At 43.7% G+C, this 19,738-nt stretch overlaps 1 protein-coding gene across 1 annotated transcript in view; it reads right to left on the reverse strand.

Moving 5' to 3' along the window:
* Positions 1-19,395, reverse strand: part of MYO1E (myosin IE) — a gene marked incomplete at both ends in the record, with an annotated part of 86,203 nt that extends 66,808 nt beyond the window's left edge. The window contains one exon of the mRNA XM_079540715.1: positions 19,138-19,395. Coding sequence (XP_079396841.1) covers positions 19,138-19,395 — 258 coding nt within the window. The remainder of the gene's footprint in view (positions 1-19,137) is intronic.
* Positions 19,396-19,738: the final 343 nt, after the last annotated feature.

Genomic DNA, 19,738 nt, shown 5'->3' on the forward strand with positions numbered 1-19,738 from the left:
CAAGACTGTATTGATGCAAATTTCTATTCAGTATTTTACATTCTGCACTGTTCCCTTCTTCATCACCATCATCTGTTTCTCTATCAAGTTAGAGATTCAAGTCCTATTTTATTAGATAATAATAATTAGATTTTATTGGATAATAATTCTAAAATGATTAATCAGTAGCTCATTTATATTCTTTAACAGTAAAAGTCTTTAGTATCTTACCCTCAAAACAGAAAGCTTGCTAGCTTTCATCTTCAGCAAATGCTGAACTTCACAATGAAAACTCAGAACAAGTAAAACTCAAGCTAGATCATATTTACTGAAGTCTCCACATCTGAGAAAAAAACGAATCAGGAAAACATTTAAGTTTTAGATACACAATGGTCCAAAGACTTCAGCTCCTTAGGATTTGACACAAAGCCACTGAGCCCCAGATCAAACCCACAGAAACCAAGCAAACAAGAAAAAAAGAGTCATTAGAAGTGTGAACTAAAGCCAGCTGAGTTTCACACAGTACTCAGCTACAAAACTCCAGCTGCATATTGACTTTACATCTAAGCTTCGCATTTCAATTAAGAAAGAGTACTCTTCTTCCCCACTCAGCCTCCACACAGCCTATACACAAAATAAAAAGGACATTAATAACCTAGCATTTATCTGCTTTTAGCCATCATAATCCATTACATTCTGTTGAAGCCCTCAGAGGCAGCTTTTTCTTTTTTCTCTTTTGTTTTTTTTTTTTGCCCTATACTAAGTACACAAGTCAAGATCTTCAGCCCTTTTAAAATAAAGCTCTGGCTCAAAATGGCAAATTGTACTGAAGCAGTTTTCCTTCAAGTTTACATGTCAGGTTGCTAAATGACATTCTTCATAACCCCTCAGAACCACAGGACAACTGTGACATAAATGCTGCCTTATTCTAGCTGCATGAGAACAGTGCAGTTAAAGTGGCAATGAACAAATGGACCCAAATGCCACACCAGCAGCTGTAGCTGGTCAGCAGGAGGGCACTCTGCCACAAACCCCTCAGCTGCACACATGCAACTTCATCATGTAAGGTTACTACTTTGCCAAGAGGTACGCAGAGTTACACCTAGTATGATTTTTGCTAACCCTGCACAGGTCTATCATGAACTCTGACAAATCCCCCCAATATGTTACTCCTTCAACACCAGTTTCTTTCATCACATTCCTCACACCAGGGCTTGAAAATCTGAGGCACAAGTTGGACCAAGAACCAGAGGAAAAAGAAAAAAAAAGTACTAAGTAGTGAAGGGAGTCCTAGAAGCCATGCATCCTAGAAGCAGCTTCCTAAGAAAGAAATACTGACACACTCTCCAGACTCCCATGGTGCTGACTCTAAGGGTTCAGCACACTCTAATTAGCCTTTGGATAACACCAACCCTACTGGTCCATTTCCAGGGCTTTCATTTCAGTCACTGGAACACATAAGGAGCTTTATTCTAACTCCGCCACTTACACAATTGTGTTCTGTCCCTTTTTCTTCCCTATGAGTGCTACCCATTTTTGCCTCATATGACCTTTGATTTTGTAAAGCAGCAGGCATCCATAGTACATCTGGTTCTTGAGAATGGCTCAGGTGAATTTCTGCATAAGCAACAGGCCACAACCCAAACCTTCTGCTACTTCAGAAATTAAAGGTAGATGTGTGCAGCAACAGAGACGTTGCAGCTGACTGCAGACCACAACTACGGTTCATTTTCTACTACTGCATATTCAGTGTCCTCCCCAGATTCCAGATTGATACGATTAGGTAAGGTTCTTAGACTATCAAGAATTTGACTCAATGCCATAAACTTTTGGAGCACTGATCTGTTACGTTTGAAAACAAGGCACTGCTGCAGTAGGCGCTTCTACATTTATAAAGTTATTTCCAAAACAATCTATTTTTCCCACTGAAAAAAAAAAACCCAACTAGTTACGAATTTACAGGAAAGCCTTTTCTTAGGGATCTCAAGTGGGGTTTCTTCCTCTACATAATCACTTCCTCTACATAATTCCTTGTGACCGCTGTCAGTCACTCTTTTCTGCTAATCAATTAGAAAAAACCCTAACCTGCTCCTTGATACTACGCTCTGCTAGCCATCATTCTAGCACAGCCTGAAGAAGTCAGTTACAAGTTTCCTAAAGACGGACAGACACCCCTTCAGCCTCTATGAATAAGCCTAACACAACGCTCCAATACATCTCACTTCATAGCCAAGCTCCTTGTTCTGGGCCATAGCAGCCATACAAACCTGATAACAACAACAAGAACAAAAAAAAAAAAAAAAAAAAAAAAAAAAGCGCCAGGCTGGAAACCAACTTAAGTGCATTGGAGCATTTTTTCCATGGAATAAAAGCAAAAAAGAAAGGGGGAAGATTTGGAGGGCACTCATAACATAGTGCTGAGGCCAGGCACGCTGCCAATCTTTGCACAGACGCAACGATTTTGCAGCACATTTGTTTTCAAATGTTACTAGCCAGAGGTGAATAAAGGAAGGTGGTAAATCTCTTTCTAAAAAACAGTTGCTTGAGGTTCTTTCTGGTACCATAAACAGTGCACAAACTTTAACGTGAATTATTCAACAGCTGGAGTACTGAAACTCATTCAAGCTTTTGAAGATGCAATTCCTCTAATTTTAAATTTAGCATTATAAAAGAACAAAGAACCATGAAACATCCAGCTATTTATAATAGCTTGTCAACCTGTTCTCCCACTTTTATTATTATGAATGTTTATCCCACAGAACTGGAAGGAGAGACAACTGAGCTATCCTACCCATTTTTATAGGTAGTGCTCTCTAAAAGGAAAAAAAAAAATAATAATAATGGAATTCATAACCCACAAGATGTAAGTTTTCTCATCCATGTCTGCACAGTTCAGATTTCAGAGCACTAACAGAAAACGGAAGTTACAAAGGCCAGTTGCTCTACCGCACCGAAGTTAAGGGTGTTATCATTGCTCACAGAACTGGAGCTTCAGGTACCCTCCAAGATAACCTTCAGCACACACACAGATCTTCTCTTTTAAATTTGTACACCTATAAAGGTAGCAACTATAGTAAGTGAATAAACCTGTATGTTTATTTCATTATTGTAAGAACACAGGCTTTAGCATCTCAAACTCATCCTATCAATATATTCATAATTAAGGGTCAGCTTTCTTAATTTAGATTTTTTTTAGGCTAAAGGAACAAGCTATTAGAAACATTCTTCAGTAGAATTTCTGGACTTGTATCATAAATGATGCAAACTGTCTTTTCTGCAGATTGCACTGTGTTTAAATACAGAAACCAGTATCTAAAAACCCATGACAGGGATGTCTTGTCAGATTATGTTCTGCACATCAACACCTCACTTTACAATTCCCTATTAATTTTATGTTTCATACATACTATAATAAAACCTCATTCTATCATTTCAGATGTCCATTAATATCATCTCATTGAAATTACTTCACTGAAATCTAATTAAAAGCTGCAGTTTCGATGCTTTCTGCATTTCCTCCCATTCTGGCAGCCCTCAGATGTAGGTGTGATGCTAGGCAAGCATACACAGCTCTCAGCCACTCTGTTATCTCCCAATACCATTAATGCTACTGGATGCAGGCTGGGGTTGGCTCATCTGGAGCAGGCCATACACCCTGCTGAGGTCACTTGAGGACAGCACACTGTCCTGCTGTAGGACTGTAAGCTTACTGCTGAGAAGGAAAAGGCACGAGTTATGGAATACATCAGCTGTCCCAGCACACAGGCTGGGATGTGATGTTGTACAGTTACTCATCTGGTGACACAGGTTTGGAATTTACAAGCTCACTCAAAACCCATACTGAAGCCACCACATACTTTGGCTGGATTCAGGTATATTAACTGAGAAATAACAACGTGTTTTCTACAAGGTTCTTTTAACACACAATTCTGTATCCTCTGCTGAAGTAACAGTGGAAAAATACACTGCACATGAGACATGTGATCTCTAATTATCATAGCCCGTGCCATTTTGGCTCCCCAGCGAAACAGTATGATTGTTCACAATGTAGTTTTTCATACTTCATATGCAGCCAAACATGTCTCACCCAATTAATGAAAGCACTTCAACATCAGTAGCTTAAACAATTAAATCATTAGATACACAGATGTGCTTCTGCAGACCTCTTGTAATGCCTGACTGCCAGGACCTCGTTACTCACAAAAGCACAGGATGCAGCCTGCAGCTATCATGTTTTGGAGTTTGCTCCTGTCAAATTTCATAATGTTTAGCAAGGTTTGGCTTTCGTAGTGTTTGCAAGGGAGAACACCAGGTGAAGCTTAAGACTCTACACAGCACACCAGTAGTTTAGTCACTGATGAGTCCAAAACTGCCCACTGGTTCTTCAAAAGGGCTATCATAAGGGAAAATATCTTTTCAATCAATTGTTAAAGAGGTTTCAGTTATTTGCAGGGATTAAATTTGCCACAGAACATTTTGCAAGAACAGATTTACTCTGGAATCCAGCCCTGAAGTTGTCGTATTGCTTTTAGGAACCGCTAACCACAACTTCAAAAAGATACTGTCTGCATTTTAAGTTATACAGTAGCAGCCTTGTGCTAGCTTTACAGGGAGACTTTCCTGTATCATCTTCAACACACACCTGTGCCTGTGGTGTGCAGGCAACACCTAATGGCAGATTTTTCCAGACTACTGGAGGTGTTAGCAGTGATGAACACCAATTTAATGCAAATACGTGACAAATTGAATAGCGCATACATTTCAGTGCGCTGCTGTTAGAAATTCTCCAACACCCAGCAGCAGTTACTGCAAGGAGTACTAAAAAAGTGAACATGTCTTAAGCTACTGTGAAGTCACAGAATAATAGCATTTAAGTAATAACACAACCTACTCATAAACCGGGCCCGTGAATGGAGCTGGATATCCATTTTCTTCTTGACCCCCTTATTACAAAGCATAAAATAAAACTTCACCTGTCTTTACCACAAGCTTCCCTTCACTGTGCGAGGCACAGAACCCAGCACTTCTCAAAATACAAGTTTCAGCATTCACCACTTAAGCACTACTGCCTGGGCAAGGTTAAACGTGTTTAGAACCACTAGTGGAGGTGTAAACTTATCCATGAGAGTGCATATGTGCTATGATGGGCAAGATTTAAGAGAAATGCAAAAACCACTTGAAGCCTGTAACAAAGTGGGGCAGCTCTGCGAGAGCTGCAGCAGAGGACAGGAAGAGATTGGCAAAGGCACATGGGAAGGGAAGGATCTCCAAAGGAAAGCCTGGATGACAGTCACAGGGACCAACAGTGTGTGACTGCACACTCAGACTGAATATTTCAAGGTCATGCACTGATCAACAAGAGGACAAGTACCAATTTTCTACATGAGGTTAGAATCAGTCATTCTATCTGACAGCTGGGAGGACTTAGGTTTAGATTAGGGTGCCCCAGAAGGCGCAGAACTCCATATTGCAGCTGGACACAACGTACCTGGATCAAGCTAGGCTCCCACCACCTCTCCAACCCAGATATGGCCATTCCCTCTTACATTCAATCCATTTTTCACTTTTCTGTGTAACAAAAGATTGGGTGCTCAGCCTGCTGGGGAACCAGCGTACATCACAGGGCAGAAGCACACTGTCTGTGAGAACCAGCACAGGAGTCCAGCCCTCTCACATACTGTACAGTATTCAGGCACTTAAGAGCAATGCAACAGAGGCTGTGGCAGCCATTAGGAAAATGCCCCCAGGTATATTCCCTTCTACTTCCTAATAGAAACAGCACCAGAAGAAAGCGGCATCCACAGAAAGAGTGATCATAGCTGTGGTGCTCCACAGTAAAGGTCTCACACGCTGCTTCACTAGAGACTGAAAGACGGGAACAGAAATGAAGGAAGAAGACATATATTTTAGTGCAGCTACATTTAAAAAACCCAACAACCAAAGACAGTAAGCAGTCTCCTCCCCCTACCAGCTCTGGTATCCTGTTTTGACTTGCCCTGGCTGACCCCAAAGGAGGCTTTTACTCTGTTTTAGATCTTGAGTATATTCCAAAGTTGTCAACAGTACCAACAACAATTTATGACTAAGCTTCTCAGAAAGGTAACACACCAAAAAAGTAAATGAGTTCACTTCACGGAGGTGACTTCCAACCCTCCAAATTTCAAATGGCATATAATAAATACAGAACAAGCCCTAAAAGGACACATTTAGCTACAGAATTTTTTTTTTAATTCTTCATTGTTCACGGTATCCTGTTACCAGCTTGGACATAATTTTAGCTACTAAATTGCTGCTTTTTTGTTTTGGCAATCAGACGATATTAACTTCCCCTTTGTTTTTTCCTTTCCTGTTTGTACACCTGCAGTCCCAATGAGCACAGCAACAGGATTAGTACCTCACAGCCAGCCCTGCATCCAAGAAGGGCAGAATGACAGAACACTTTCAAAGTCCAAGAGGGTGGCATGGCAAAGAAACAAGTTTCCTTGAGTTCTAACTTGAAGATCTAACTGCGGCCTTCGTGAAATTATCTTTAAATAAAACTGGATACTCCCCTAAAAGACTGGTGACTGGTTGCAAAATTCATGGCCTTGGCTACCAGACAAGGAGTAGCTCACAACCCAGTCACTGATTCTGGCTGCATTTTGGTAGCAGACGAGGAAGAAAAGCTGTACAAATTGTTAAATGGATTCTAGAGAAGTAGGAAGTTACCATTAGCAATTTCTACTGAAGACTTTTCCACTACTCTAACTAAGCAGCTGTTGAACTGCTCCCAGGTATCAGGGATTCAGTACAAGCCACAACAGGCTGGTTACAATCAGACTGTCTTGCCTCTTACAGCTCCAGGCTGAAAGCCAGCCAGCGAGAAAACTGACACACAAACAGCTTTTCATAGCTGCTCCATAGCACTTCATGCTTCTTTGGGAAGCTTTACCATTTTTGCCTGTTTTCCCATATAGGTCACCAAGTAGCAACCCTCTGCTCTACAGAACATTCTAGAAGGAAAAAGCCTGCCAAGATGCTGCCAAGGAGGAGCCTGTGCAGAGGATAACAGAACTGAGAAATCAGTAGGCAGAGAACTCCAGCTACTGGGACTTCAAACCTTCAAAATAGAAGGGACAAGAATTCATTGCGGCTGCCAAAAGTACCAGTTGCTTACTAAGTGCCTATTAGCTACCCAACAGCAAAGCACTTGCACATGTTTTGATGAACACAACTAACAGTCATTAAATCCACGCAGAAAAATACCATAAGCTTCTTTCTTCAAGAAGAAATTGTGTAATCTCACTGGAAAAAAACAACAGCATCAGACCATAGCTGCTGCTGTCAACCTAACCTTCAGGCACAAGGGTCGCTCAGCCAAGAGAAAAGCAGAGACTGCGCGCAGGGTTCCCACTACCCAGACTCAATGCAAAGAAAAATCCTCCTGTATAGCAGCAAAATGCACCTAAATCTTCCTGTAATTTTAAGTGTATTTTTAAGCATATTCTGGACTAAGAGCAGGCTCACATACCAAAAGAGTCAAGCAACAACCTACCTAATGACCACATGTACAAGAACATCTTTGCCTGTACCATTAAGACATTACCTGAACACTGAAATTGAACACTGAAATTATCTGAAAACCTGCTTTCAGCAGGTCAGACTAAATAGCTATTCATGAGTAATTCACTAACTGAGCTAATATACTTCTCTGTCACACTCAAACTATTACCTTCAGATTCATCAGAACATCCTTATAGCGTCTGCAGACTGCGAGTTATCTGCCTACACACCAAGAAGTACAAGCTGTACTGTCAACAGAGCCCAAATATACTTCCTGCAGCACTTGATTTCTTTCACATAGTGAAAACTGTTTTCAGAACAAACAGCATTGTAATTCCTTCCCATAAAAGAAACTTTCAGGACTGGCAAAGGGTTACAGACTTACAACTCTAAGACTTATTCTCTGTCACCAAAACTGGTCTCATTTGACAACTCTGAATTGTGTTCTGATTTTCCCGTTGAATTTCAAACTTTCATTCCTTACCCAGTATTGGTAATTTCTAGTTCTCCCAAGAACATCTTCAGAACAATTTAATTTTGGTTACCCTGATGTATGCAACTAAGGTTTAGTTAAGCTGAGTTTATGTATATATTGCAACACTTAACAAGATCAGGACTCCTCAACTAAAATCTGCTGTCTCAGAATTAAGGGGTATTTTTACAGATGAGCAACATGGAAGCAGGTAAAGCAGCTGGTTAGATCAGCAGGAAATAGGGAGTATGTTTCTCGTGATTAAAACACTCTCCTGAAGTACGCTGTGTTTGCTTAATTCTAATGGCTTTCTTCATTAGCGCCTGTTAATGAAACTAGGCTTTGAAATTGGGTTCGCCCTCCACACCAGATCTCTACTGGGAATACCAAAAACAATGTAAATTCATTCAACTACATAGGCTGCTCCAGAAGTAATACCTCCGATTTCTTTCCATGGAAGCTGCAACAAAGAGCACAGTAACACTAGTAGATAGAACAAATTTTCAGCTACAAAACACTTCAACGTAGTCACCACCATTAGCTAAGACTTTCTGCCAGCCATGAACAAGAGCCTGCTATGCCACACTCAAAAATCTGCATGGCCATCCAGAACATGGCTTGTCTTTCATGTCGCTGTCACCACTGCTGAAATGCACCAACCACCACCTCACTGTGCTGATGCCCACTGGTTCATCAGTGGGTGCCATTTTCCCCCCACATGAAGGAATTCAGTGACACACCTTTGCTTCATGTTTACTTCCATGTCAGACACCATTCTGTCAGACTGCTCCTCTGCTGCCATCTGTCACACAGCAACCACATGTAATGGAATATTGGTGGGAAGGTTCAACTTCTACTGCCATAACACCAACATCCACTTCTGACGTCACAGGCCAACACAATAAAACAGGAGACATTATTTTCAGAGCTGCCCTCATATATAAAGGAACAAAAAGCAATATAGGAGATGAAACAGCCTTTTACATTTATTTATTCTTTCCTCTTCCACTATCAGCAGTTAAAAGCCAAATGTGTATTTCATAACATATACTTTATAACCTCCACTAATTCCAATCGTACTCTTAATGTAATTTTAAATGACCCTACTAATGCACAGTGCTAATGGAATCTGCCAAAGAAGGACATATAAATATGCAAATACAAGCTTTTACTGTTCTAATGAAGCAAACATTTATCTTAATCCTCTTCACTCTACTAGAGCTACCTGATTGCTTAGCATCTCTATGATTCTATGTAGAAAACTGCACTGTATGCAGCCACAAGGAAAATAAGCCTGATGTGGCCATTTAAAGATAAGTCCATAGTTTAAGGAGGGCTGGTTTTTCCAGAAGCACCATCATCCAGTACTTAATGAGGAAGGATACCCATTTTGTCTGGAATTATACCAAATACAGGAATAAGTATTCACTATTCTTTTGTTTCCCCTGAAGTGTTCCTAGAATGAATCAAGAATAAAAGCACAAGCTAAACTACAGGAAGAAACCACTGCTGGTCATCAACTTATTCTGCACACTGAGATCAGGTCTCTGGGGACTGGGTGTGCTGGTATTTCAGACATTAAGAGCCCTAGAACCAGAAATCCTACTTACCACTAGAACAGCTTTAAAGAGCAGTACTAATGGGAATAGCTCTAAGAATTCTGGAGAAGTCAGCTGGGTAACTGGCACTGTAAACTGGTAAACTGTTCCTTTCCACATAAAAACTGAAAGTTAACAATACTACTTATCTACACAGAATAATCAGTCCCATTCTGTACTATGGTATGCTGCTTAAGTTTAAGCACTCTGTAGCCTCGCAGTAGGTTCCACTGACATATTCCTGAGGCTGAGGCCAAGACCTGTGAAGTCTGTAATGTGAAGTTCTGTAGGGAACTGTTTGAAGGCAGCTTTAAGCTAGAACAGATGAGCCTCTGTTATTGCATGGACGTTTTTTTCCAAACCATAACAACTTCAGTCATATTGAATTTAAATTTAATTAACTGTAGAGCATCATACTTACTGATTTAATTGCTATTTAAAGCAAATATCAAATTGGGCAAATTATTTTCTCCAGTAGGTTGGATCTAGTTCCTTATTGTCATACAGATACGAATTATTACACAGTACTGTAAGACAAGAATGACTGCTACAGACAAGTACCCTTAAGTCGTTTAAAACACCAGATTAGCATTTGAGTTCATAAAGACAGTTACTGAGCATAAAGGGACCCAACGCAGCCTGAGTTTCACATTCAACCTCCACTATATCCTTTTTCACTTGAGTAGGTATGCTTCTAATTGATCTGCTCAACACCTATCTCCGTCCTCTCACAGGAAAGAGACCGTGCCTTGACCTCTGTAATCACAACCCAATGCAGCAACCGCAACAGCATCAGAAAACAACGGCAGTGGCCTCGCCTACAATGAAGTCATTTTGCCTCCTCCCACATAGCTCTGCTTTAAAGAGAAGTCCAGTTTTTGCTCATTAAGGGCCAAGTCCCAAATCAGACTTCAGTAGAAGTATGCAGTGTCACATCAGAATCTCTGAACAATAACATTTAAATCATTTCTCTTCTTCCTAGCCATGCACGCTTAATTCAGGCTAAAATAAAAATACACCCACACAACCCACAAAAAATAGCGCAGCCTATAAAAGTTATTCCAACTCCAACTTAAGAGCCCAGATTACTTGCTGATAGTCCATTCCCATGAAGTAGGGTTTCAAACAGAACTACATGGGTCTTCACAGTGTCCTGGGAAGCTGAACATAACCCTGAGAAGCACAGAAGCCCCTGTCACTTAGCAGGTAGAAAAATGCTCCCCCTCACACCAACGCTGCATGCCAACACCATCCCATCCCACACCAGCACACACTGGCTCTAGGCATTACAACCTCCTAGTACTCAAGGAAGAAGCAGAAAGATGCTTTGAAGAGCCACCTGCCATTGCAGAGCAAACAAAAGGAATAAAAGGCTAACAAAACAGAGAGCATTCAGGACCCAACTGATGCATTTTTAGCACTCCCGCTGCAAGCATCTCTGCAGGCTTAACGGTGCTACTACACTGCAGTAGGCCCACACTTCCACCCCCAATCAGGGCCATCCAGCTACAAAAGGTCACCTCACACCACTTGCTCAAGTTGTGCAGGTTACACACAGCAGCCAGGATATGAACTGCACTACTTGAAGAAGTTATTTTGATTTTTGCACTGCAAAGACCAGAATATTTTGGTAGGAATCTTTGGCTTGTTGAATCTAGCAATTACCGACCAAGATAGTAGCTCCCAGTGTGTATTTAAAGTCAAGGGGAAGTACTGAAAAGGCCTGGGAGATTACCAACAGAACAGCAACAGGTCCTGGAAACACAGCTGTGAATAAGGCCCAGTTTACAGGGAGAGGGAGGTGAAGCAGAACGTTAGCTGAAATAATTCTGTACTTCATGAAACTACTTCTGCGTTTTAATTTACAGTCAAATATCTTTTTTAAAATTGTATTTTATTCTTGATTTGCTTGAATCCATAAGTCTACATGGACAGTTGCAGCAGGATATTTTGCTCATAAAGGTGGTGGATGCCTCGTCCCTGGAGACAGACATGGTCAGGCTGGACCAGGCTCTAAGCACCCTGACTCCTGTTCATGGCAGGGGAGATTAAGGGTACCTTCCAACTCAAATGACTCTATGATTATATGGTATGTGGTATAGAAGCCATATATTACAAAATCGTATACTATAATACATCAGTTTCTACACTACCCAGATTTTCCTCAATAGGAATGCCGTGTCTAGTCTGTAACTTGCTTCCACAAAATCTGTACTATCAAGAATCAACATGAAGATTACAAAACTAGAAATGATATAATGATATAATACAACAGATCTCTGTGACTAATTAGTTTGTTCCCTAGATGATAAAGTTCTATCACTAGCTTGCTCAAAAATACCAGATTTCTTGATCCATATTTAGATGGCAATCTACACGGGTAGAAAACAAGAAAAAATAAAGCCAATGACACATGATTTTGTGCAATTATTAGGAAAATATTGTAGAATTATTTCACAATTCAGAGTATGCAGACAGCTAAGTACCTCAGTGTTGAAAAAGCACAAACGTGCAGACCTGTAGCTTTCCTTTCCGGAATGAATCTCATCAAGTTGGAAAAACTCACATTTAACTCTATCTGTACCAGAAGCATGACTCTTCAAATACGGTTAAGTTTTCTTGTATCTAAAGAAAGGACAAATGTGTATGTGGAACACAATCAGAAGCACAGTATAAGAAAACAAATTACTTCACAATTGACCAACACACAAACCAAATTTTTCTCATACTGAAAGACAAGTGCTCTCAGTTAAGGGCATGCACTTGCCTTTGAGTACCACAAAAAGGCAGTTAAAATTAGATCCAATGAAAACACAAGCTCTTGAGCTTTACTGCAGCTCAAGAACATTGCTTTCATTTAAATGAAATATTTTACAGTTCATATACCACAAAAGTTCAGTTTGGGGGCTACTGATCACAGATTTCTGAAGGAGCTCAGTACACATCCAGAGAAATACAACAGCAATAATGCAGTAGATACATAGGGCAACCTTTGTCCTTGGAACCTTCCTACCAGCCCAGCCCAAAAGGATTGTACTTTCATACCAAAAAGCTATCGGCATACAGGGGTCACAGCCCAAGGGACTTCAGTTTGGGCACTGTAGCAGTATTTGAAAAAGAAACTAAAATACTTTGGACTAGCATAATTAATCTACAAAGCCGAGTAGCACAGGGTTAAGATTCAACTGCAAAAGCAAATTCGGAAGTGCTCAGGCATTGCACAGACTTGAATCCCTCAAGGCAGAAAAAAAACAAAAAGACAAATTCTTGACTACCGCTTGGCAATGCAAATGTATTACTGACAAAAAGCCTCGATTTCCATCTTCTGTATTTATGCTATTAGCAATATGCAGCTCAAAGCACAAGAAAAGACATAAATCAGTACAAAAAAAAAAAAAAAAAAAAAAATCCCAGCAAGCAGTGGTGAATGGCCTAGAATTTAAAGCCTCTCAAATGCTGTGGAATGTTAGATTGAAAACAGAAGACTCTCCTAGGTGCCGGATCAAACATCTGGCACTGTGTTAGTTCATAAGACATCAGAGTGAAAGATTTAAAATCTCGAGTGTTAAGAACATTTGCCAGAGTGGAGATGCCATATTTTACAAGTGATATCAGGCTGCACTGTTCAGACTTGACCACGGCTTCCACACTTAAATTAGACACGGCTGACAGAAAACTGGTTGCAGACTCACACTCAGCTGATGAAGGTGATTCAGTGAGTGGTTCAGTGAGCTGGCAGAGAAAAACCCTCACACTTCCTGTTCTGGAACAAGTGCAGCTAGTCGCTACAAGACTGCTAGCTCTGTCTGAAGGGTGCCAAAAACACATTTATTTAGACTTCAGGATTGCCGAACAAAGCACCAGAACAGCTTCTAGAAGAACATGGTTTTGTTTAAAGCATTTTTGTTCGATTTTTTGGTGAGATAAGTTAAATAAATACCCACCTGCCACCATCCCATCTTAAGTGGGTGTGATGTCAGCTTCTGCATTGCTGCTAACAGCCAAAAGCCACTTCCACCAGAGATACCTGCAGCAGCTGACGTAGGAAAGCAGCACGCAGACCTGTGGGCAGTCTGCTGCACTTCCAGGCTCCAACAACTGAGAAGCATGCTGAAGGTCTGCTAACTTTTAAATGAATTTGTAAGCATAGGACAGTTGTTGAACTTGTTTTCTTATGTCAGTAGACAACTCCTCAGACATCTCAGTTCCCCCTCAAGTGTCCTTTCCAATAACCACCACTCCTACTGAAGATACTCTGACTCGCACTCCAACTACCGACACTGCTTTCCCTGACAGCTCTTCACTGGCTGTACTCAAAAGAACAGTCTCAGTTTCAAGTCAAAACTTAAAAACCTGGACAGCTCACGAACCCAACCCACCAATAGCTTTAACAGCAGCTAAATGTCTGTCTTTGAAAAGTGCCCCTTAACCACCCCTCCTGCTAGTCTATCTACACACATCTTGAGCTCAGACATACTCACTGCTGTACATGAGCGGGTAACTCCAGACCCACACACACATTTATACTGAGCACGTTTTATTATGTGAGGATTATCATTCAGAAATACTTTACCCTCAGTAAGAAACCTTTTCCCACATAGCAATGACTTGGTCAAGCTAAGGTAAGGGATTTCCCTGTGCTGCCCAGACACCGCCGCACAGCTGCTCTCCACAAAGGTGGGGCAGGAGAAAGGGAGGAAGTCAGGAGGTGGTGCACAGGAGAGCTGGGTGAGGATGAGTCAGGAGGTGAACAACAGCCGTACTTCCTGGGCAGGACAGCCAGAGCATCTCAAGAACGCGGTGGATGCAGGAGGTGGGAGCAGCTGAACCCAGGGAAGCTCATCTGAAAGGCAGCTCTTACAGCAGAGACCACAGTGTGACAGCGGGCGGCTGTGCTGGGATGAGGGCCCAGCAGGGAGCACAAGGCCCAATCAGCTCAGAACAAAACAGCTCTTGGTTCTGATATCAGAAAAAGGGAGAAAGTATGTTGACTGTGGCGTTTCTCTGATACTTTTGAATACTTTTATGCCCATGTAGTAGAAATAATAGAAGCCAGACAACACACAGCAGCTAACAGAGTCCACTGGTTGCAAAAGTTAGCAAGTAGCCCACGCAGCTTCTGCACTCCCAAGTAGTAAAGACACTTCCACGAGGGTAATAACACCACTGCAGTCTGCCAAGAGCTTCTTGGATAACAGAACAACAGGGAAGCAACTGAATTCCAACAGATAAGAATAGGTTTAAGAGAACCTTTTCTCTCCAAAGGGTCTATCCCTGGGTGCTGATGTAAGCCTTTCCATTTAATCAAAGTCTTGAATATGCAAAGTGTCTTCGTTCAAAAAGTCAGTAACAGCACAAGCCAATGCCTTCTTGCCAAGGTAGGCCTGATTATTTCTAGCTTTGTACAGGGGTTGGACTACTCTCCAAATACTTATTTTTGTAAAACAAACATACACACCAGTTCTGAGAACTGCTGCTTTGATTTTTTCCCCCCTTCCCTCAAGTTCTGAGCTGTTCACTCCTCGGAACAACAACTGCTTTAATTAGGCACAGAATCCCCTATAAGACAGCTTTAATGCTTCCCAGTAGTAGCACACCATCTAGATCTAGAAACCAGATTCAAAAAAAACCAACCAGACTGATGTATTGCATTACAACAGCATTTTAGAAAAAGGAAACAGACTGATTTGTCACATATAAGCCATGTGTTGTGGCAGCAACCAGAACCAAAAGGTAAGCAAGAAATCTGACAACTAATAAGCTGACACGGTAAGAGATCCCAGGCGGGTCTCCATCAGCAGAACCACTGCAATTTATGCCAGAACACTGCTTTTTAAGCACAGTAAGCTCATTCCCAGGGTTGCACAAGGTCCTTGGCAAAGTACATACAAGAGCCAGAAATTTAGCAAGAAAGATGACCTCTTACCTTTTCAATCCCTTCCTCACCAGATGCTGCAACTGAACTCAATTAGGTTTTACTGAAACAAAGGATTCTTTTGTAGATCCAAATGTTTATTTACATGTTAATTGTTACACATTAGTAATACATACAATCTTAAGTAGCAGATCTAAACATACAAACATTTCTGATGCTGAAACCAGGAATAGAAAAATACAAGAAATCCTTTCTCCTCAGATATAACCTGGATAGGACCACACATGACGTTTTACATCAGTGTCACTCTCTTAATTCCTAGAAGCTGGGAAGAAATCAAACTGGTATTGCCAAAAGAAAATTAAGCAGTTAATGTCATTACAAAAGGAGCTGAGAAAACTTCACCAAAGATGCGTGCAACTGCTTAATGCTTCAAGTGTGACAACGTACTTCAAGATGAGGTTACTGCTAACGTTCTTACTGAGAACTTTTTGGGGAACAGGCAAGCTGAGCTGACACTTTCACTTGCTAGCTGTCACAGCAGCTCAAAGAAGACTGTCTCAGCTTTCCCCTTCCATACAGGCAGCAACACCTTAAGACCAAGGCAGTAAGACTGGGGCAAGCTAAGGGAAATGCCTGTAAAGAGTTCAGTTACAAGCTACTAATGCCATTCTCACCCCATTTCCCTTACCATAAAGTGGTTACACATAGACAAGGAAAAAAAAAAAAAGCAATTCTGGAAAGCAAAGACTTAGGAAAATGTTCAGGATGTACATAATATACAGTCACATGTTCAGTCTTTATTAGCATCAAAAGCTGCATTTGGGTAGTATGCTGCCTACACTAATGTTTTCTGAAGTCTGCTAACATGCACCATATATCTATAAACTGTTCTAGAGGTCCAGACTCGCAAGAAGCAGAGAATATGCACAGTGCAGATTTAAACCAAACTCAAGAATGAATCACTGGTTTTGCTACTGAACATGCTACTGTGTTTTGCTCTATTTTATGTATCAGCCAGACAGGAATACCATATAGCTGGAAGATTTTCCTGTGAATGCACCTCTAGACATAATGCAAAGCACATGCGGCTGCCCTCCCTGCTATCCCACTTTTGGCAGAGAGTAAGGTTTGAGCTTATGCTACTGTCTGCAGCACCAGACAGGAAAGCACTCTTCAAATACAGAAACATCAGTGTCTTGCCTGAGAATTTCATACAGGAAGAAAATGTAAGACGGTATATTTAAGACAGTATAAGGTCCCTTACACAAACTATTTTAGGAACAAACCCTGAAGCCAAGCAAGTCCTTTCAGGACAACTAAGAAACAGCATTTCTGCAGACTTTCCTGAGCACTATGGGTAACCAAGACCATGCTCAGCATGAGGCTGGATTGAACAATAAATATTTGACCTCTACTCATATCAAGCTGTTTTGAAATTAGGCATCATCTGGCAGGGTTTCCACCCCCCAGATCAGGCTGACCAAGGGCCCCAACCAACCTGGCTGCAAACACTCTTAAGGATGGGACATCCATAGCTTCTCCAGGCAGCCTGTACCATGGCCTCACCGTGTAAGTAATTCCTTCCTTACAGACACCAGGAGGAAATCCTTGCCCAAAGAGTCAGTCAATGGATGCCCAAGCCGTGAAGGCAGCAAAAGCCAAGTTGGTTGGAGTCCCAGGCAGCCTGATCTGGAGGCTGGCAACCCTGCTAACAGTAATGGCATGGAACTTGGATGATCGTTAAGGTCCCTTCCAACCCAAGCCATTCTGTGATTCTATGCTGTTGAATTTAAAAAGCTGAAATGCTAAGTTTAACAAAAGGAACGCATTCCAGTAGTTATCAGGTGTTCCTTAAGGCTGTCAGCCATAGGGCAGTTTCATCCTGCTGTTTCTCACTCCCACCTCATACTGCAGCAAAAAGCCACAGAACAGCTCACCCATTCCATGACTGCATAAGCCCTTCTGAAACCCCACCATCAACTAGATATAGATATTGACTGGATTAAAAATAAACCAGAAAAAAAGAGCACACATATTGCTGAGCTGCACACAGCTGCACGGCCTCACCAGCAGACATAAGAAGGGCACAATGGCGGAAAGAGGAATATTTGCACAAGTGTCACCATCACATGCTCTGCTGCATCAAAGTGCCTGAACAGCACAAAACAAATGTATTTGATGTCAGTACTAGCATTTTTCCCCCTCCAAAGAAATCAAAGCTGTCAAGAGAAAAAAAAAAAAAAGAAAGAAAAAAAAAAAAGAGGGAAATAACTTCTCAAAGAGCTCAGAAAAGCATATAACATTTCAGGATGCGAGCAGTGTGATTCATATTGGTAACCAGCCATTAGAAATCCCAGCAGACAGCCCTGCTGCCAGCTGGTTACACAGAGCTACCTGCTGAAGGGTCACCAACTGCTGCCTGCAGAGAGCTCTGAGACGAAGCAGTACTCGCAAAACAACAATCTTCACTGGCTGGATTGTAATGGCTGCGTAAGGATAATCACAGAAGTACTCATGTAATTCAGGACTACTTCAATACCAAATCAAAACCACAACGGTAGTAGCCTGAACAGCTCACAGAAGAAGATAACTTCTTAATTCCTTCAGTTTGAAAAAGTAAAATTGGTTGAGCTTGTTACCATTTCCTAGTTACACGTATTGACAAGAACCATATTTCGATTCAATCCTTTCGTTGGAAGGGAACCGCTGGGGCCCGCTGCAAACTGACCGTAGGGAGAGGTGCGCTGACCCGAGCAGCACCGGCAGCGCAGCTCCGGCACCAGACAGCCCCGGCCTCACCCAGCGCCCAGCAGCAGCTGCACAGCAATCACAGCCGGGAGCCCACAGGTGCCACAATCACCCTGACGAAAGGAGCGCCGCGAAACAAAGGTGAGGGCAAAGGCCGATTGCAATCTCCAAGTAAACAATCAGCTCACGGCCGGCATGCCGGCCTCTCCCTCCCAAAGCCCGTCACCAAGAGCAGGGCTGCAGCGAGCGAGGAGCCATCCCATCCCATCCGTGGGGCAGGAATCCCGGCTCCCCGAGCCCCGCAGCGCTGTATTTGCACAGCGAACGGCAGAGCCTCGACCGCCGCCGGCACAGGTGTGCGGGGCCGCGCCCGGGCAGGTGGGGCCGGGAGGGGGGAGGGGACGTCAGCGCGCACCCCGAGCTGTAGCAACAGGAAGGAGCACAAAAGTTTTTCTTTTTAGAGTGCCTTTACTCAGATCTTCAGGGCTCCGCTTCAGAACCACGCTCATAACCAATGACTCACTTCCAGCCCGGTTAGTTACCATACCGGAGTTCTCGCTCCTTACTCCAAGTCCTCCGCACGGGGGATCGGAGTCACACCTGCGTTACTCCATTCCGAAACCTATGACGAACCGGCAGGAGTCGGCGGCGACCAGCAAGACAAAGCTCGGCTGAGGACCCGGCCCGCCCGGCCCGCCGCGCCCCTCGCCCCCACCCGGCAGCTCGCTGCGCGGACCGTCCCCGGCACGGCACGGGGGGCACGCGGACCCGGCACACCCCGGCGCCCCGGCAGGGGAGCTCCGAGCCCCGCCGGTGCCGCCCCTCGCCGGCCGCGGGTCTCGGCTCGACGGCGGCACCGCGCGCACCCCGCCTTCCCCCGGCGGGACCCCGCGAAACGAACCGCCCCGGCCCGCGCCTACCATCGCGGCTCCCGCGCTGCGCTGCCCACGGCTCCGCTCAGACGCGCCGGCGCCCCGGGACGGACGAGGCCGGCGGCGGGCCCGCCCCCCGCGCGCGGGGCGGTGCGGACGGGTGGGGCGGGGAGCGCCGGGGCTCGCGGCAGACGGGGCAGGGCCGAGCGGCGCGGGCGGCTTGCCCCTTCCTGGCCGCGCGGGCGCCGTGTCCATAAATGGAGAACTCGGCACGGCGCAGCCAATGGCCGCGCGCCGGAACGTCATTCCCTGAGGGAATCCCGACGCGGCCCCTCGCGCCCCGCCCGTTGCCCGCCGCCCGGCGGGGTCCGGGGGCACCGGCAGCGCCGTGCCCTCCTCTCCTCCCACGTGAACGACCCGCGGGGCGGCACGTCTCAGCCCGCCGCAACGCACTCAACTTTTTGCCGCGCGCCCCTCGCGAGCGGAAAAGCCGAGCAGCTCCCGGGCCGCCTGCAGCGGCGATACCGCACCCGGCGGTCGGAGCGCCCAGCAGCCCCTCACCGTCCATCCGTCCCGGAGCGCTCGGCAAAGCGCTCCCAACAGGTGCATGGCTTCTTATTTTTGCATCGTTCTCTATTGCTGGCAGTAA

This window comes from Tetrao urogallus (genome assembly GCF_951394365.1).
Source record: "Tetrao urogallus genome assembly, chromosome: 11".
In the NCBI taxonomy this organism is placed as follows: domain Eukaryota; kingdom Metazoa; phylum Chordata; class Aves; order Galliformes; family Phasianidae; genus Tetrao; species Tetrao urogallus.